This window comes from Grammomys surdaster, unplaced genomic scaffold (genome assembly GCF_004785775.1).
Source record: "Grammomys surdaster isolate TR1022 unplaced genomic scaffold, NIH_TR_1.0 125846, whole genome shotgun sequence".
NCBI classification, from domain to species: Eukaryota; Metazoa; Chordata; class Mammalia; order Rodentia; family Muridae; genus Grammomys; species Grammomys surdaster.
Window position 1 is genome coordinate 3,045,125 of NW_021620672.1, and position 20,522 is coordinate 3,065,646.

Genomic DNA, 20,522 nt, shown 5'->3' on the forward strand with positions numbered 1-20,522 from the left:
GTGTGTGTGTGTGTGTGTGTGTGTGTGTGTGTGTGTGTGTGTGTGTGTGTAAAATACAGCTTGCTGAGTCTGGTTTTGTCATTTGTATATATGGTTTCAGGGCTGACCACTCTTCAATGGACGACCACTCAAGGGCTCATCCCTAGGAGAGGCTCGTTCTCCTTCTCCCAGCACTCATTAGTTGCCTGTAATTCTTTGTCTAGGGCTGGAACTCCTTGACTCCCCCTTCCATGTTAACATGTCCCTTGGTATTGCCACTGTTTCTGTCTTGTTGATATAGCCATTTCTAGGAGAGACTGTTTGACAGCAGTTTCCCATGGTCTATTGATCTCTGCATTGTTGTGTCCATGTGTGGGTTTTTTGTTGTGTTTGTTTGTTTTGTTTTCCTGGTAGTCTCCGTTTGCTGTAAAGAGAGGCTTCTATAATGAGGAGAGGTAGCTATACTTACAGGTATTAGGATAAAATTTAAAGTTGTAGTAAGGAATTATTCTGGTCTAACAAACTGGTAGTAGTAGATTCTTTTCTAAGGTCCGAGACCTCACTCGCCCCCAGAATTGGGCTAGGTTTCCATGACCAGGCATGATGGATTCCCCGCTGTTGAGTTGACATTACATACATTTAGACAGCTATTGATTGCCACTGCCATATGAGTGCCATTCCTTGTGCCTTCTTGCATACCTTGCCAATACTGGCAATTGTTGTATAATGTACCTTTGAATGTTGAACCTAGCTCAGTTTTGCTAAGTATGTGTGCTACTACTGAACAGCTGCATCCTCCATCCCTTTCTTTGATTTTTGATGACCTTGGTAATTTTAAGAAATATGTTTCAGTCTTATAGGCTATCCCTTTACTAAATTCGCTTGAAGTTTTCTCATGAACGCATTGGGGTTTTAGGTGTTGGTCAGAGAGATCCCAGAGGCAGTGTTGTATTGTTGTTTTTTCTTCAGAGCCAGAGATTGAACCGAGGACCTTGAGAATGCTAAGCAAACCATCAACCCCTGAGCTACAACCCCAGATTCAAAGAGGTGTTTTCATTACATTTTATGAAGGGTACATGTAATATATTAACATAGCTTATAAACGGCTAACCTTAATCACTTAGCTGAGACAGTGCTCTTTCTAAACGAAAAATCTTTTAAAAGCTAAAATTGTATTTGACAACAGCTTGTGTGTTAGTACTTGGTACTGGTTATCTTGCTCATTTTCTGATATAGTGTTACCCTCCCTCTCCCCCCCCCCTTTTCAGGGTTGTGGGGTGAGGTTTTGAGGCAGGGTGTATATTACTGTGTAGTCTAGTTTGACTAGGAACTTGAAATATCTGACTCAGCCTCCCAAGTGCTGGGATTAGGTCTGTGCCACCATACCCATCAACTGTTATTAGAAGACTTTAGGAAGCAGTCTGGTCTTTAACAAGCTTAGAGAATTTGTGAACAGAGGAGTACATGCCAGAGTTAATATAATGTTCAAACACTGAAACCACTTCACGTGCCAAGGAGATCTGGCTGTAAGTCCACTGAACATTTTGCTCTAACTCAATGACATTGTCAGGGCTCAGGTCACTTATACTTCTATTCCAGATCTTGGTGGGCTAACTTCTGCTTTTGTGTTCTTTACCTCAGGTTGGGGCTTTTGCCTAAAAAGGGAATGAGTTTTCTCTATATTGTTTTTTGTTATTTTTCATTAAGGGTGTCTTTAATAGAATTCTCCAAACAGATGTCACCTTGGCCTAAATCTTTATTATTCCTAGTTGCATTTGGAACCTTTGAAACAAAATATAGCATTTTAAGTCTCTGAGGTGGCAGATTAGCAAGAAAGATGGCTGAAAGGAATGGTTGTTAGGCTATAGGCTAAAACTGGTTTTGTTTGTAGTGGACATGTCCTTCTTGGGAGGTGGAGTAGTGGTAGCGTTAGTCTAGATGAGGTATCTTTGAAAGAAAAGTTAGAAAGGAAATCTACCTACCAGAGGCTCACAACTAATCTCCACTTAGGAGAATGAGTTTTCTGGACAAAGAGCATTGCAGGTATAGCAAACCCTTTCTGCCAAGGGGAGGGCACTCAGCATTGAAGCAAGTGAACTAGGCGATAGAGTGAGCTTGTTTTGAGGGAAGAAAGCTGAGAGAAAATGAATGCAGGTGAGGGGGAAAGCAGTAGAAATTAAAGAATTAGTTAAGGAGAGGTGTTTTGAAAAGATCCTAGGGCCTGTGGGTTATAAAGACTGAAAGTCAACAGTGGAATTTGGTGATTTTTTAAGGAGTCACTGTCTCCAGGCCCAGCTGAGGTCTTAATGGCTTCTTTCAAAGCGATTGCTCTGCCAGTAGTACTGAAATGACATTTCCAGGAGACTTTGTTGCAGCATGTGGTGAGCTACTTTTGAGATCAGAACTTTCATCACAGACCTTCTAAGAGACAGTTCTATAATCATAAAGTCATATCCTGGAACACATAGACCTTTGTGACCCCTGTAAAACCTGCTTCTTCCTAGTGTCATACTAAACCGGATTTTGCTTTATCATTTCTGAATACCATCATGATTGACACCTTTAAAAGCAATATGATTTAACCCTCTACAATTATAAAACATTTTTTTCCTCTTTGATTTTTTCCTTCTGCAAAGGAAGAGGAGGCTGCCAAATGGGCCCGAGAAGAGGAAGAAGCCCAGCGCAGACTGGAAGAGAACCGGCTTCGCATGGAGGAGGAGGCAGCCAGACTTCGGCATGAAGAAGAGGAACGAAAACGGAAGGAACTGGAGCTGCAGCGGCAGAAGGATCTGATGCGCCAGAGGCAGCAGCAGCAAGAGGCTCTCCGAAGGCTGCAGCAGCAACAGCAGCAACAGCAGCTTGCACAAATGAAGGTATAATTCTAGATAACAAAACAATGTGATGTATGTATGTTGTTAAGTGTTTAAATAAAATCCATACACATATATGGTATTAACAAGTTAGTCTGCTTGGTTCTTTTCAGTAGGGTTCTATGGCAGTTGAAGTCGCTCCTCTTTACCGTTTCGGCACCACTGACCGAAAAACCAAATTCAAAAGAACATTGAGCAACCTGGGAGAGCAGCAGGCACAGCAGCACCCTACTCTTCTAGTGGGGACCATGGCATAGGGCTCAAAATAGGTGCCTTTGGGAACTTGTTAACAATTGGAGAAAAGTCAGCCAAAGATGGTGTAGTACAGATCTTTAATCTCAGAACTCAGGTGACAGAAGCAGGCAGTTTTCTTGAGTTAGCGGTGAGTGTAGTTTACATAGCAAGTTCTTGGCCAGCCAGGGCTGCACAATCTCTGCCCACCCCACCCCCGTGCCCGGCTTCCTTTTTTTTTTTTAAGTGTAAGGAAATGAAAGACTGAAAGTACTATTTGAAGTTGAAAATAAATACTAAGTGTCTGCTAGAAAGGGCGTGTGGTGAGGATGAGTAGGAAGGGCCAGTGGGAAAGAGCTGCCTTGATCCAGTTGGCAAGCCCTTTTGTTGACTGCCTAGATCTGAAGGGCGTAGATGGAAGCTGACACATGGCAGGGCATGGGATGAGGACTGCTCATAGAGGTGAGTGGATGGAAGGGTAAGAGGATCTTGGCAGGTATGCTCTGCAGACTTCATGCTGAACCTGGTTAGGTTTTTTAGTCTCCCCTGTCGCCAAGGAACTCACAGGATAAAAGGTGTGAAGAAAGTCTTGGAGTCCAGTGTAATGAGCAGAGAATGACATCTATTCCCTGGATCTCGTAAGACAAGAAAATGATGAGTAGAACTCAGCAAGCTTGTGTTTAAATGTAAACTCTTTCAAGAGACTCCAATGTTGGTAAAATATGAGAGTCACCATCCATTCAGACTCTTTCCTGAGCTAAGGCAGCTTTGGAACAGTCGTTTTGGGAATAGAAAGAACTTTGAGGTTGAGTGGTTTATTTTGGGGATGAGGTTTATGAGTGAGAGAGGCATTACAGTGAGCAAGTCTTGAAAGTTAGAAACACTCGAGGGGAAATCTTGAAAGCAGATGAGGTGACTCAGTGATTCAAAGTTCTCGCTAGCTACTTTTCCAGAGGATGTAAGTTCTGTTCCCATTGACCACATTACAAAGCTCCCAGACATGTACCTATGGCATGAAGGGAACAACTTGCTCCTGGAGCTAGTCCTCACTTCCCATGTGTTTCTTGAGGACTGAGCTCAAGTCTCGAGGCTTGGTGGGGGCCATCTTGCTGGCTACAAAAGACTTTTTTAAGAGGCTGTATCACAGGCTGTGGTAATTGAGGGAGACAAAGCTCTGAATAGCCCTTACCTTGTACACCTGTTTCTTTTCTTTATCCAATAAAGATTTGAGATAATTTACGAATAAGCATTCTAAGTGAAGATAAAGATAGCCCCCATCCTCCTTTTGTCTGTTAGCTTCTTCTGACCCCTTTCTTTACCTCATCAAAGGACTACTTTGAGAAAAACTACTGTACTGTTACCATACTGGACCAGAATGGCTAAGGGCTGAGCTTGTTGATCTATTGAGGACATTCATGTTGCTAACATTCATGCCTGTACCTGGCACTGTCGCTTCTGTCCTCAGCTGTCTCTGCTATTTATAGACCCATTCTTCTGGGGTGCTGCTTAGTGTTTGGGTGTTTTCATACATGCTGTTTACATATTAAAATAAAAAAATTGGGTTAGCATTGGAGTCTTCATTGTTACTTTTTGTTTAAGAGTTGTAAGATGTTTCTAAATTCACGTTTACCATTTCACTGGACAAAGAAGAACACAGAATTTTCTTTAGAAAACCAGACTTTGAAAATTTAGGTTTTCAGGACCACATGTTTATATTCTGTTTTGCTAACTAATGTAAAGGATGAAGTAGGCTTTTTAATGTTTAAAACAAGCTTAATGTTCATGACTAGAGCTACATAGTAGCCTGGTTGTGTTAGCAGCAACTCCCTTCATGAGAGAGGAATAAGAACTGCCTGGCCCTTTCATTGCTTTCTGCCATAACATTCTTCTGTTCAGAAATCCTGGGTTTAACCCACTCACTAACTAGATCCTTAGGTCTTCAACTAATTTAGTCACACTTTGTCATTCCTTTTGATTTTGACTCTGTTGCTAGATGTTCAGGGTAACACTTCCACCCAAATGGCAGGAGCATGCAGGCATTAACACATATGTGTATTTTTAGTTATTTTAAAATAAGCATAGGTTGGGAGCAAGGGAAGCAGGCCAACTTAGAATAATGTGGAAAAGGAGTTTTGCAATGAATATTGTAAAGTTGAGGAAAGTAGAGGCTCTGGGCATGGTGTTGTCACCCTCCCTTCTTTCCTGACTCTCACCTGCTTTTTCATATGCTTGTTGTTTTTAGCTTCCCTCTTCGTCAACGTGGGGTCAGCAGTCTAACACGGCAACATGTCAGTCCCAGGCCACACTGTCATTGGCTGAGATCCAGAAGCTGGAAGAAGAACGAGAACGGCAGCTTCGAGAAGAGGTAAACAATAAAAGCCACCTGGTTCCATATTCCAGGCAGTTTAGTATGTACTGTGTACTAACGACTCTTGATGCTACTATCAGAATTGCTGTATGCCAGAATTTGACCCAGTGTTACTTAACCTTGTAGTATGGTTTGGGCCCTTTGGTATATATGAAGAATTTAATAGGAATAACATAAGATTGGGTAACATAATTGTTTCCTGGAACTTTTTTTTCTTAAGATTTTTAGATTTATTTTTATTATTTTATGTGTCTTAAGTGTTTTGGCCACGTGTGTCTGTGCATCACATGTCCTAGTGCTTGAGGAGTTGGTGGGCCTCCATGTGGGTCTTGGAATCAAATCCAGATCCTTTGCAACAACAAGTGCTCTTAACCACTGTAAGTTCCAGACAGTCCTAGAACTTTCTAATGTAGCTTTTCAGCTTTTATTTACTTTTATTTTATTTATTTCATAAATAAAAGTAGATAGCCTTACACCTATGCCCATACAGATAGCACTAATGAACTCGGTGGGTTTTTTTTTTAAATAAATAAAAGGAAGAGGATATGTGATTGGGAGGGGCATTGGAGTTAGAGTGGGAGGCAGACATTTCCAAAATTCATTATGCATGTATGTCATTGTCAACAAATAAAAATATTATTTTAAAAAACTACATAGGGTGTTGAGAACTGTGGGGAACCACACAATATCTCTGCTTTTAACTTTATATCCTGAGGTTCATTATAGGAGAGGAAGGTTATAAAAGAGCGAGACATTGTAGAGGGGGGAGGGGATAAGTTTTTAGTAGAGAGGAAGGTGATCAGCTCCCAAGGCCTGCTGTAAGGTGTCTCTTTTATTGATCGATTCAACACATACTCACTCACTGATAGTCTGGGAGTGCAGCCAAGTCTAATGATGGCATGCTCTGCTGTTGTGAACCTGCCCTTTAGCTGAGGACACATGGCTACAGAGATCAAGCAAACTATATGGTAATGTAGAGAGTGAGAAGTGTCAGAGAAAGAATTGGTAGCAGGAAGGAGAGTCCATGGGAGTTGTGGGTGTCACTGGGGGTAGGACGATAGATTGTCAGTGCTTAAGTAGTGTGCCTGCAAAGGCCCTTAGACAGATGAGAGGTGTAACCATCCTGAAGAACATGCTCTATGTAGCTAGTACTTGAGGCAGAGTAGTCAGTGTGTTGGAGAATGCAAGTTATCATGTTTGGATCTTCATTGTGCTATTTACTGAACTAGGCAGCTGAAGATACATGAGAGAAATGGGAGGGGCGTGTGGATGGGTGGATCTGTCTATCTGATATATGTATGTATATTGGAAATCATCCAATAGGTTAAAGCATTTCTCTACCTTAAAATTGCCTTCTCACTTTAATATAAAAACAAAGGATTAAACTTTACTTTTGGAATAACCTCCTCTAAAAGGTTATCAGCAAGTGAATGTCTCAGAGCAGAGTATTTCTGTTTTCAAGGCTAGAAATTAGCCGGGCAGTGGTGGCGCACACCTTTAATCCCAGCACTTGGGAGGCAGAGACAGGCAGATTTCCGAGTTCGAGGCCAGTCTGGTCTACAGAGTGAGATCCAGGACAGCCAGGGCTACACAGAGAAACCCTGTCTCGAAAAAACCAAAAAAAAAAAAAAGCTAGAAATAATTGTAATGATTTTAGTCTCGGTTCATTGAAAAGTTAATGTGAACAAGAATCAGGGTCCATCCAGGCTCCTCGTGCATGCTCAGTGGGCCTGAGCAGTGTCCTAGCCAGGGTTTTGCCCGTAGCCCTGCTTCCCAAAAGTTCTCGCTGTATATTCATTTAAGTATATTCTCACTTAAGTATATCCTTTTATCTCCTGCATCTTACAGCATGAAATGCTCTTCCATGTTTATTTGTCACATGGAGAAACCCAAGATAATGTTACGTGTTCTGTCTTCTCCGGAGCACCCTGCCTGTGGCTCTCTAACCTCTTCAGTTTGGACGTGCTCAGTGCTATACAGCTCTGGATTTCTTTTTTCCATACAGTTCCAGTCAGTTGCATGATTGTCCTAGATAGATTTTGATTTCTGCTTTTTTCCTCCTGCCTTTATATCATTATTGGTGGGCACATTTCCTCAGTTTTATCTTTTAGGTTTTCTGTTGAGCTTTTAGCTTATACTATCTTGTTTTAAATTCCTGAGTTACAATATATGGCTTTTTATTATTTTAGTGAATGCGCCATCAACTCTCTGGGGCAGTGGTTCTCTGCCTTCCTAATGCTGCAACCTGTTAATAAAGTTCTCATGTTGTGACCCCCAACCATAAAATTCTTTTGTTGCAACGTCTTAACTGTAATTTTGCTACTGTTATGAATAGTATCTGGTATGCAGGATATCTTGGTATGTAACCCCTGTGAAAGGGTAATTTAACCCCTTCAAGGGTGTTGAGACCCACAGGTTGAGACCCCTTGTTCTAGGGAATATTATTTGCTGATAGCTTTTTAAAAGCCAATTCAGAGGTACAGAAATGGCTCAGCAATTAAGAGTACTTGCTGCTCTTGCAGAAGACCCAGGTTTGATTCCTCACACCTTCATGGAGGTTCACCACAATCTGTAACTTCAATTCCTGGGAATCCAGTGCTCTTTGGTCCTCTGGTGGTACTGTATGAACATGGTGCACATGCATACCTGCAGGCAAAATACTCATGCATATTAATTAATTTTTTAAAGGCAATTCCTATTTTCTCTTGTTTGCTTTTATTAAATTTTATGTGTTTATTTTGGACTCTTGCTTTTAGCTCAGAAGCATATGCTAAATGTTTAGTAGTTCTGGGCTATTTGTTACGGGTCTCAAAAGCTTATCAAAGGCTCTGCTATATGTGTCATGTTGACACTATTGGTTTTTCTATGGGCTGTTTGTTGGGGGCACCTTCCTTTGTTTATGCTTCAGTTTATTGGATGTGCTACACTGGTTATTAATAATGTGCTTTCCAGCTTTACACCTTTCTATTTAGATATTTATTTGTGTGTGTGCACATACAGATGGAAAGATGAAAGACAGTATCAGGTGCTTTGTTTGCTTTCTTTGGTTTTTGTTTTGTTTTTGGAGACAGTATCTCATTCCCCTGCAACTTACTAAATAGACTAGGCTGGTTAGCCCATGAAACCCGGCATCTGCCTGTCTCCACCTCTGCAGTGCTTAACTGGCAAGCAGAGCATATACCACCATACTTGCTGTCTCATATGGGCTTCAGGGACTAACCTAGGTCCCCAAGCTTGCAGAGTAAGATTGTACTCACTTAGTGATCTTCCCTAGCCCTACTTTCTGATTAAAAAATCTTTCTGTATCTGTTGTCCTTTACTGGTTTATGCTTTTAAAGAAGTACATGTAGCTGGACATGTGGTACACACCAGCAGTGTCAGTGCTTGGGAAACTGGCAGGGAGAGTTTCAGTTCCAGACCTAGTTGGCCTCTGTATAGTGAAACCCCATCTCAAGGCCACACATAAACAAATATATAAAGAGTTTATATTTACTTTCATTTTGGTGGAACTTTGAGAACATTTATTTCATTTCTGCATTTAATCAAAAAAAAACCTTCTTTATTTGTAAGAATTCTGTGTTTAGTCTTTTGGTTTTCCTCTTAGTACCACTTGGCATTTCCATCTTAATTTAGCCAAAAGAATTAAACAGCTGTTATGTATTAGTATTCTATAATGTTCTGATGCTTATAACTGGTGTGAAAACAAGTCCTGAGGTTGCTATCCTTTTCCAACAGCAAAGGCGTCAGCAGAGAGAATTGATGAAAGCTCTCCAGCAGCAGCAGCAGCAGCAGCAACAACAACAGAAACTCTCAGGTTGGGGGAATGTCAGCAAACCTGCAGGTACCGCCAAGTCTCTACTAGAGATCCAGCAGGAAGAAGCCAGGCAGATGCAGAAGCAGCAGCAGCAGCAGCAGCAACAGCAACAGCAGCACCAGCAATCAAACAGAGCCCGGAACAGCACAGTGGGTTCCTTTCCTGAGCACGTGCTCATTGACTGCTTCTTGGTTATCTTTTCAAACTGTCTTTTTGTTGTTGTTAACCAAAGTCTTTTGTCTTTTTAACAGCATTCCAACCTGCACACCAGCATTGGGAATTCTGTATGGGGCTCTATAAACACAGGTCCTCCTAACCAGTGGGCGTCTGATCTAGTCAGTAGTATCTGGAGTAATGCAGACACCAAAAACTCCAACATGGGGTTTTGGGATGATGCGGTGAAAGAGGTGGGACCTAGAAATTCAACAAATAAAAATAAAAACAACGCCAGTCTCAGGTAGGGCTCATTATGAGTACACCCATGTACCTTGATGGGTGGGAGAGGAGGGGTCGGGGAGAAGGGATGCTGCATACATCTTCTACTTCCGTTTCATCTATGCCCCAGCATGTAACTCATAATTCTGGTGATTGTTTTCTACCCAGTGAAACACACTTGATTTTCTTACTGCTAAACACGTAATCCCTTGCCTACTGCATGGTGACTTGTCTGATAATAAGAAGAGAATACTTTTTGTTGTTAACAGTGTTTTCTCTAGTTAACTTAGGTGGGGGTTTTTTGTTTTGTTTGTGTTTTTTTTTTTCTAATTTGTATGTTTAAGCTATACTAGAATGAACATTCCGAATACTTTTGTAATGGCCCTAAACTTACTATATGGCAAATTAGTTTTATTTCATCTTCATCTTTCTTTCCTTGGTAGTTTCCAGTGCTGTTGAATGAGCGAGGGTCTGTTATATTCATGAACTCAGATCCCAGCACTGACACTTACTTAGTAGCTGTGTGACCTTGGGCAAGAGAGAACCTCTTTTGGGCCTCAGTTCCCTCATGGGTAAAATGAAGATAATAACTTGATGAGTGTAGTTGTAAGGAGTAAACACACACACACACACACACACACACGTGCAGTAGTAAAGTGCCTGGCATATAGTAAGTACTTAATTCATGGTGCTGGTGTCAGGGTCGTTCTGACTGAAGGCTTAAAAGAAGGCTACACATTAGTTTATTGAGCTGCTCTGCCAGGCACTGTTATGCTCCAGGCCTTTGCTCGAGTGTTTTCATTCCTTACTATGACCCAAAGAAGTGTTGGCACCATTTTGCATATGAGGAAACTGAGGCTTAGTAAATGAAACAGCTCACCTAAGGACATGGAGGAAGAACTTCATTATTTTATCAAAATAGAAGCCCTGTAGACTAGGATATTAGCTGAGGTTAGTGTTTAAGGAGGTGTCCAATCAAAATATTTGAATTTTTTTTCTTGTATATAACTAAGAATTGGCTTACTGGGCAGCTATCCATGTTGCCTATACAGTAATTATGGTATTATAGTATCATCACGTAGTAACAGTTTCTGGGAATATAATATCGCCCTATTGTTTTGCTTTAGTAAATCTGTAGGTGTGTCTAACCGGCAGAATAAGAAAGTAGAAGAAGAAGAAAAGTTGCTGAAGCTCTTTCAGGGAGTAAATAAAGCCCAAGATGGATTTACCCAGTGGTGTGAACAGATGCTTCATGCCCTTAATACGGCAAATAACTTGGATGGTAAGACTTGGGGAGGGAATCCCAGCATGTGGATTCACAGAGCAGGACCTACAACGAGGTTGGCAGGTTGGAACAGTAAGCCAGAATGTAGAGGATGAAACCTATGGGGGCCAATCTGCACTGTCCATTAAAAACTTGACTCTTGTAGAATTACTTGAATTACCATGAAAAAAATTCCTATAAAACTATGGTCAAATAAATTATGAGCAGTTACCAAAGAGTAAATGTCGGCTGAGGCTGCCTTAATGATGTTCAGGACAAAGGAAGCCATTGTTTCCCATTTCCCATTTCATGGGAAATAGTTGAGCTACATTATCATGTGTAAGAGAAAATTAAATGTCATAGTTGGGGACCAAAGTCAGCCTGCCCAATAGAGTGAGTACCAACGCAATGTGACGTCATTTCCTCCTGCTCTGGGAGGTGATGGGAATTGTGAAAGAGTAAGTAGACTTGCTTTGTATGGGCCAAGACTGCAGAAATACAGCACTTTCAAGAAAAGCATGTTTGTAAACAGATCTAGCTCCTTAAATGGAAGTGAGTCCCCTTCCCACCCCTAGAGGATCAACAGTGACTGTTGGTCATACTGTAGAAGGGATTGTCTTAGCTGATAGACCAAGGTAGCTCTAAAGCCAGCAGTCTTTAACACTGAACAGTGAAGAATTGACCGGCTCCTCTGCAGCACTGTAACACTAGCTAAGAGTCTGAAGGCTTCAGAGGAACAGAATTGCATAGTAGTGATGCCTGCCATCCATTAAGCACCTACCATGTGCTAGGCACTAGCTGGGATAGGCACAATGTTATCCCAGACACTCATTTTTTTTTTTGCAGTAAATTATGAAGATATCTTTACAAGGTAGGTGGTATTATCCCCATTTTATAAATTAGGAAACAGAGGCTCAGAATGGTTAAGTCACTCATCAAGGTCACACAGCCAGGAGTCTTCAGAATCAATTTTTAAACCCATGTCTGTCTAACTCTGGTGTTTGTGTTTTTTTCTGAAACCACACAATTTCCATTTTCCACTTAATGCTGTCTAAAACACATAATACCCCAATTAATTACAAGTTTCAGAAAATGTGTACTGAATCTTAAGTAACTGTCATGGTAGCTGGCATTCATCATCGCACTTAATAAGTTGAATTAAAGGAAATAAGGGAAGAATCCTCAGATTAGTTTTAAACAAATGCCTGTCAGTCATTGTAACATGTAGTTCAACCAACATAATGTTTAATGAAGTCAGGTGTGTGTGGTTTGTGTTTGATGCTGCTAGTGTGGAATTCTCAGCACTGATGGGTCTCTTTCATCTGTATTAGACAGATGAGAGTCTCTCCCACAGCAGCTGCAGAGCTTTCACGCTCCTCCCTGTGGGAGTGTGGTGACATATTAACATGGAGGCTGCGCCTCGGTACATGGGGTTTGTTTTACTGTTCGGTCTCATGTCTTCTTCCTTCTTTTACTGCAGTTCCCACATTTGTTTCTTTCTTGAAAGAAGTGGAGTCTCCTTATGAAGTCCATGACTATACCAGGGCCTATTTAGGAGATACTTCTGAGGCAAAGGAGTTTGCCAAGCAGTTCCTTGAGCGCCGTGCCAAACAGAAAGCCAACCAGCAGCGTCAGCAGCAGCAGCAACAACAACAACAGCAGCAACAGCAGCAGCAGCAACAACAACAACAGCAGCAACAGCAGGTATAAAGTAACAGTGTGTGCAGTATCTGTGAGGAGGAATGCCTGTAAATGTTGAGAAGACATAGAAGTTAAAAAAAAAAAAAAAACCTTTTTTTATTTTTATGCATCTAAAAACTTTTTAAAATCTGGCCTTCACAGTACATGTCTGTAAAATGTTCCAGATAGCAAATAGAGCTAAGGTACCTGCGAGTGTTTTCTTGATTCATATACATGTTTTAGTTGGGCTGCAGATCACGACTCGTGTATCCCTGTATTCAATCCTCACAGCAGTGTCACTGTATATGGGCTATGACAGGTATGTCCTGTGCTGTGAAGGGGATGTGAAGATACAGTTGATCTGTGTTCCTTGTTGTAGCTTTGTTTCTAAAACCAGTGCTTCTCAAGCTTTGTAATGCTGCAGTCCTTTAGTACAGTCCTTATGTTGTGCTGCCCTCAGCTGGACAGTTACTCTCACTGCTACTTCATAACTGAGACTTTGCTACTGTTTTGAATTATGATGTAAATATCTGAGATGTAGGATGTCTGATATACAACCCCCGTGAAAGGGTTGTTTGACACCCCCCCCCCAAATAAGGAATCCTGACCCCCTCAGGTTTAGAACCACTGCTCTATAAAGTCTGAATGACTAGGCAGTTAGAGTACTGGCATTGCCTCTATGGATTACGTGGGGTTAAGTTCTGGGAGGCTCATTAACACAGGTCTAATCAGTACATCATGTGTCTCAAGAGTTGTTAAAGGCATTGTTGACATTGTTGACTCCTGAGTACCGACCCTTCCCAGTGCAGCTCTCATTCTCACTGGTGCGGACTCTGCTGCACATCTTCTCCTTGGGTGCAGCACAGTCGTTGTAGGCTCAAAAGGGCTCTGTAGCACCTAAGCCTTAGACTTGGAGGCTGGAACAGTCACAGAGACACAGAGGCACAGAGGTGTGAAAACATTGTGCTAGATGACTGACAGAATACCTGCTTACAGGGAGTGAACTGAAGTGGGAAGGTGCATGCTCCCGTGTCCTGCTTCAGCTGAGAGCATGCACCTTGGATGTTAAAGATGGTTTTGCCTCTCTGAGCATGTGTGCTCATAATGACCATAAAAAATAAACTTTAACAATTCAGTGACTTTACAAATGTGGGATCTTTGAGGGCTGTTAATAAATGTTTTCTAAAAGACAAATTGGTCTGGTATGTGTATTGCCATAGTGTTGAAGCCTGTTAATAGACATATGCTATAAATTGCATTTCTTTTATTTGTTTTCCTTGTTTGTTTTTATTGTTGTTGTTGTTTTTGTTGGTGTTTAATTGGTTAGTTTGTTGGTTGGTTGGTTTGGTTTGGTTTGGTTTGTTTTTTTTTCCCTCAGCAAGGTTTCTCTGTGTAGCTTTGGCTGTCCTGGAACTTTCTCTATAGACCAGGCTGGCCTTGAACTCAGAGATCTGCCTGCTTCTGTCTCCTGAGTGCTGGGATTAAAGGTGTGAGCCACTTCCTCCCTGATTGTGTTGCATTTCTTGGTGGATGACACAAGCACTGTATCTGCTGGAAAACTTAGGGAATCCATTCTGATTGAGCTGGAGTGAAAGCCTGAAGTTTTAGGAGAGACCTTGTAGAGATGTCGGGCATCAATAGAGTATTGTAAATGACTGGTAGTGTAAATGGGACTGGTTTAGGCTTTGTTTTTTTTTTTTAATTTATTTTCAAAATTTAAAATTATTTTAAATTGTATGTTGTGGGTCAGTGAATATATGCACATGAGTACCCACAAGCTCAAGCCCTGGAGCTGCTATTACAGGCAGTTGTAACCTGCCTAACACGGGAGCGGCTCAGGTCCTCTACAAGAATAGTATGCACCCTTAACCACTGAGCCATGTCCCCGGCCAGAGCAAGCACTCTTGTCCTGTGAGGTATCTCCCCGGATTTTTGCTAACAGACTTACACTTGACAAGGCAAAGGAAGCCAGACATTCTCCTAGAGTAATGCATATTCACGTGCACTGTGTAATGGTAGTTGTGTTGTTTGTGTCTTGTTTCACAGGACTCTGTCTGGGGGATGAACCATAGTACACTCCATTCGGTATTTCAGACCAATCAAAGCAACAACCAACAATCAAATTTTGAGGCTGTGCAAAGTGGCAAGAAGAAGAAAAAGCAGAAGATGGTTCGAGCAGATCCCAGTTTATTAGGTAAGAATAGGCCTGGAGTCTCAGGTGGGGTGGGAGGAAGGTTTTGGGTGCTGACAGTAACCAGATACATTACTACAGTCTGTCATGTAAAGATTCATTTTACTGTCTGATTTTAAGAGTGGTAGACACTATTTCCTGGGCATGTACGTATAGGAGATGTGCCGATGTGCTGGGATAAGCAAGCTAACAGTATTGTGGCCCTTCAGACTTTAAAGCCTTGCTTAGCATTTCGTACAGAGATTAAAAAAAGAAAAAGTGGATGACAGTAGAGCTGGTTGAGAAGTTCAGATGCTGATTTGTGCTGGAAGCAGATGTCCAACGAAGCAGTGCTTGTTAAGTCCACTTCCTGTAGGTCCTGGGCGACTGCACTGCCAGGATACCCACGTGTCTCAGCCAGTGAGCCGGAGCTGCAGGCCTTCTCCACTCTTCTGTGGTCGATGCCTCCCCATCCAGTACTGAGGGCTGTTGTCCTCACATACAGCAGCTTCCTAGAAAAGCAGATCCCTAAATTAGGGCTTTAAAAGGCGCCAGGGATGGTAGGGAATAGTTCATAAATAATGGATGTAAGTTGCTGTGTTTCTTAAATTGGACCAACAAACCCACAAATAGTGATGAAAATGAAATTCTTTGCTGTTTTTGAATATGAAGTTAACGTAAATTTGGCCGTCATAGTCCATTTTCTTCTCCTTCTCTAGAGTGTTAATATTAAACATGGGTTGGAAAGTATAAAATTCAGACAAATATAGCTGAATAGATATCTAACTGTACTTCTAGCTGAGAAGCCCTTGTGATTTAGCTTACAGGTGTGAGAGGCTGCTCCATGGTTGTGGCCTAGCCTTTCATGTTTGTCATTGCAGTGTGGTCTTGGTCTTCTACCAGAGACCCCAGCAGAGACAGACATCAACATCTCTCAGTACAGGAGTGGGAAATGGGTCAATCCTCTCAGACTTGGAGACCTCCCTAATCCTGCAGGGGCGCAAAGCCAGCACAGGAGGAGGAGCACAGCTCAGTGAAGTGCTGAGGAGATTCACTTGAGCAAGCTTTGCATGTGGCAGTCACTGCCTACTTAGCCCTCTTTCCAGGAATGCCTCTGATAGTTTTTAATTATCTTTGAAATTTTCTGCTTATTCATTTTCGTATGTTACTTTTCAATGTGTGTATTCCCTGCAAATTTATAGCTTGAGAAAATGTTTCCATGCACATACTAGAAAAATAGGTTCCAACTTGATCTATGTCCACTGAAAGAACAGATTGAAAAGGAGCCAGCAGAGGGAGGCACAGCCTTGCTTCTATAGGACTCCTTCACTATTCTCTGGTCACACTAACTGTAAGGGTTCCCAGGGGCCCAGTGATAACATACATAGTCTCCTGTCGGCCAGGCTCTCCTTTTCTACAAAGACAGTTTCATAATCCTAAAAGAAAGCATGCAGGTGAGTATTGGAGACCTAGTAGAAAGTGGTCCGTGGAGCGACAGGGTGGGTACATCCCTTCGCAGTGCCTTGTCTTTGCTGGCATTCACACGCTGTTGCGTTTTGAAGTTGGTAGGCTAAGTTTATGCCTGACTGAGCTTCAGAATCAGTTAAGTCATTCTGTGTCTGCTAAAAAGCCTCACCCAGTGACTAGCACATTGTAATATCAAATAATCTTTATTTCTCAATGGCTTTCTCTTTTCTTGTGATGATTAAAATTAGTTGATTTTAAAATTACATTTCTTCTGTTGCATGCAACTCATTGTTTCTGTCTCACTTCATTTGTTCTTTAACTGTGAAATCAAACAAACCTGCTTCAGAATAAAAGCAATAGCTCCTTTCATAGGCTACTGCTCTTTAGGTCTTCAGACTTGCCAAATAACCATCACCCAAAAGATAGAAACACTAAACCTTTCAGTATTTCCAAGGAAAAATGGGCTTTCGTGTGGGTTGTGGGTGCTCAGTCTCTGGTTGAGACTTTGGATGGAATTTGATGCCCTCGCTTCTCCCTGTATTTGGCCTTGTCAGACAGCAGCTTGTCCCACAGCTTCTTGGTTAGTAAACAGGCTTGTTTATTTTTTAAAATCTTATTTTTGAGCCTGTTAGTTAAGCTATCTTATTATGTAAGACATTTTTGTTTGTTATTGGAACATTTCAAATGTATATTTATTTGAAAGTTTGAACACTGAAGTACAAAATGAAGGTGTGAAAAACCCACCCAGTACCAGCAACCGCAGTGGAGTGGAGGGTGTTGCCTGTTTGCTTTTGGCGTTCAAACAACAGCTGGAAACAGTTGAAGATTCATCCCGGGCAGAGGAAGCGGGAAGCTTTCTTGGAGTCCTTCACTCTCAAGAGGCCTGTCACTAAAATCCTTATCAACTTGTGGTTATGGATTTTATTGAAAAAGTCCCTTCATGTGACCAGTAGCATTAGGTATTCCAACGTCACAGTGCTTGTGACTATTGCTTCTCCTAAGCTGCTTCCATTCCAGTCTGATCAGAGATCCTTTTCTGCATAGGTCTGCTGGCATCTTTCTTCTTGTCTTCCTTCTGTGCCCGGTTTAGTGTAAATCTTAAGCATAAGAGACTTAGATTCTGGCCAGCTGCTAGAAATTAAACCACTCGGCTGTCAGAGCAGTCACTCATAAACTTACTTTGTTTCTTGTAGGGTTTTCAGTCAACGCCTCGTCAGAGCGACTGAACATGGGTGAGATTGAGACTTTGGATGACTACTGAGTACCTGCCGCTGTGCCAGCCTTCCCACGCCTGCCCAGTGACCATGGTTCCTCCTCATTGCACACAGCATACGGTCACCATTTGCTCTGTCACCCTGCAACAAGTCACAGAACCAATCATCTCAGGCTTTTTTTTTTCCCCTAGCCCTTTGTGTCCAAGATTACTTTAAAGCACTGTTGGTGAGCATCTCAGACTGTACCTAAGTGGACCAGACCCTTGTCTTGGGGGTGGCAGTTGGGATTGCTCCCCAGCAGAGTTAATGTTGGCAGTACACATTGACTGTGCGTTGATTTCATCTACTGTCTCCTGGAAGTGTGTTGGAATCTGCCAATAGCAGATGACTTTCTCGTGCCACTCTTCTTGTTCTGTTTTGTTCTTTCTCCCCATCCCTCTAGCCCACCCCATACAGGCAAAGGGCCTTAACTGGTGCAGTCGTGAAGAGTGAAGATGGTTAATAGACATTGGCCAGCAACAAAATACCCCTTGGACAGTGACTTCTCTATTGCTACAGACAGGCAGAACTCTGTCTGGAGATTGCATGGCCATTGGTAATGTGGGGATTGCATCAGAGGCCCTGAGGGGGGTGTAAATTGGCTTGTTTGATGTTGCACACCCTTGCTCTTCTTTCTGAAGCAAGGATTCATGTGTCCCTCATTAGATAGTGACTTTCCAAGCAAGCTGTGTTCTTCCCTGACATACTCCAACCTTACTACTGGACAAAGGAAATCCTATGGCCTGGGACAGGGACTTAATTTTCCTTTCATATAAAAACTGATCCCTCCTTCCCCCATAAATATTTTTACTTCAAAGGACTAGGACCAGTTTGTTTTGGGCCCTTATGTGAAAATTTGTCTCGTTTAAGAGGCATCTTTACCATATGTATGAATTTGTGTAATTTCAACTCAGATAGGGATAAACTTTTGCTTCTGATTAAAGCTGGGAATTTCATCTGTTCCTCAGAGCACTGTGTGCATGTTTTGCTATGGCCCTGAAAAGGTCTTGTGAAAAGATTCTGGGATGGCAAGTTTTTTGCCTTTTCTGAAAAGAGAATGTACAAAGCCTGACCATCTTTAAGACCTTCATCTGTGGAAACCACTATGCAGGAGGATGCAGTGGGGTGTGGGCATGGGCAGGCACAGGAGCAGGAGGCCTGCTCCTACACTTCCATAGCAAGTCCAAGTGCACTCAAGCTCTGTAGAAACAGACTGACTGCCTCTGCTCCACGCCTGGCAAACATTACCTGGGATAGTCTAGCACCTTGGCAGCGGCTGTGGGTCGGCTGTGCCTGTGCAAGAGACGCTGTGGTGGGCGCCTCGGCAGCCGTGCCTGGACAAGGCTGCAGTTGCTCTGAGAGCAGTTTGCTATTGGAAGATTATATTTAGTTTCTATTTTTATTATTTTGGATCACCATTCTCCCTATCCCTTCTTGCCTCCCTCCCTCCTAAACGTGTACAATAACTATACAGAGACTGCTACAGACTTGTAAATAGTTTTTGGATCAAATAGCATAAGGAGATAGGGAACCATTAGAATGTGAGACTCTTCTCCTTTGCTTTGTAAATTCAAAATGGGGGGTGGGGAAGAGGGATAGTTAAAATGTTTACAAAACTTTAAGCTCCCTCGGAACTTTTGCCAGTGTGGAGGAAAATAAAAAACCTTAAATAAAATGTGGTTGTGGTCTCTCTGAGCGTCTTATACTCACCAGTGCCTCTTGAGTCTGAGCTTGGCATGAAACTGTCCCTGTTGACGGCATGGAGCAGCCGTAGTACCACAGGCTTTGGAGATGAGAGGCAGCCTGCTCCACTCCAGGAGGAGCAGTGGTAAGGCCTATGTTTGGGAAGGTGGAGGTCCAGCTGATGTTGGGAAGCTTTCCTGTGCTCCTGCCCTGGGAGCACGGAGCTGTGCACTGGAGACTGCCACTGAACCACAGACCCTCAGAATGTCCTTCCCTGAACTTGTCCAGCTCTTCTAAATCAAACTCTCCTTGTTCCGGCAAGATAAAAATAAATGTATAAGCAAGCTGGGGTAGAGTAGACATCTTAGGAGAACAGGGCTGTGTTTGTCATGGAGCGGGCCCTTTGTTTAACCAAGAACCTTTTTTTTTTTTTTTTAACTTTTTTCTTTTTTTCTGCTTGCTTCCCAGTTAGTGAACACCACTTTTCTGGGGACATTTTTCATCTCTTGTTATGTGTTTTATACTCTTTTCACTTGTTTCCTTCATTATTTCCTGCCGGAGTTCTTTTGTGTGGTGTTGTTGAAGACATACTGGGATGGTACTCCAGGCTTGGTGCATGTTAAGCTTCTGCCACTGGCCGACACCCTTAGGCCTTAGTTTTAAAATCCTTGGATATTTTAGAGGATTGAGTCAGAACCTTTTTATATAACAAAATCTTAACTGTCTAATTCAGAAGTGTACTTTTTTTACATATAATCTACATCTTCCAGTATACTTTAAAATCACTTTACTTGAAATGCCTCAGTTTGTATAAATTTATGTAAAGAAAATAATGACTTGAAAAGTATTATGTTCAGTACTGGTGTGATTTTCCCCAGAATACTTTGCATCCTAGCTGGATTTAACCTGGCATTGCAGAACCTTTGGGTGCTGAGAACCAGCAGTTTGTTTTGTGTACTGGGTTTTAGGAGTTTTTTGTTAACCAGCTTGGTAGAGACTGTTTCCAAAGTAGCTTCTGTTTTGGTCTCTGTTGCTCTATAGAAAAGTTTCAACAAATTGTAGCAGGGACCTTGTTATGTTGGTAATTTTTTAGTTGGGAGTTAGGGATTATCCTGTAGTCTCATGAGTTCAGCTGTCAGCTGGGACTGCTTACTTTCTGAAGGCTTAGTGAGATGAACCTTTTCAGGACTGTTCTTGAATGACAGCTCGTGCTAGTAGGCTAGAACTCAGCTGACGTTTGCAGGCTGTTAACATTGGCTTTGGTGGGGGATGATGGACTTGGCAGGTGATGGTAGGTTCCCTTCCCTT

At 42.1% G+C, this 20,522-nt stretch overlaps 1 protein-coding gene across 4 annotated transcripts in view; it reads left to right on the forward strand.

Annotated features, from left to right (window-relative positions):
- The window catches only part of Gigyf2 (GRB10 interacting GYF protein 2), a 132,308-nt gene extending 113,102 nt beyond the window's left edge, over positions 1-19,206 (forward strand). For all 4 annotated transcript variants that reach the window (XM_028789531.1, XM_028789532.1, XM_028789533.1 and 1 more), the window contains 8 exons: positions 2,616-2,852; positions 5,323-5,445; positions 9,184-9,411; positions 9,514-9,719; positions 10,825-10,979; positions 12,442-12,665; positions 14,688-14,835; positions 17,472-19,206. In XM_028789531.1, coding sequence (XP_028645364.1) covers positions 2,616-2,852; positions 5,323-5,445; positions 9,184-9,411; positions 9,514-9,719; positions 10,825-10,979; positions 12,442-12,665; positions 14,688-14,835; positions 17,472-17,539 — 1,389 coding nt within the window. In that variant the 3' untranslated portion in view covers positions 17,540-19,206. The remainder of the gene's footprint in view (positions 1-2,615; positions 2,853-5,322; positions 5,446-9,183; positions 9,412-9,513; positions 9,720-10,824; positions 10,980-12,441; positions 12,666-14,687; positions 14,836-17,471) is intronic.
- The last annotated feature ends 1,316 nt before the right edge of the window (positions 19,207-20,522 follow it).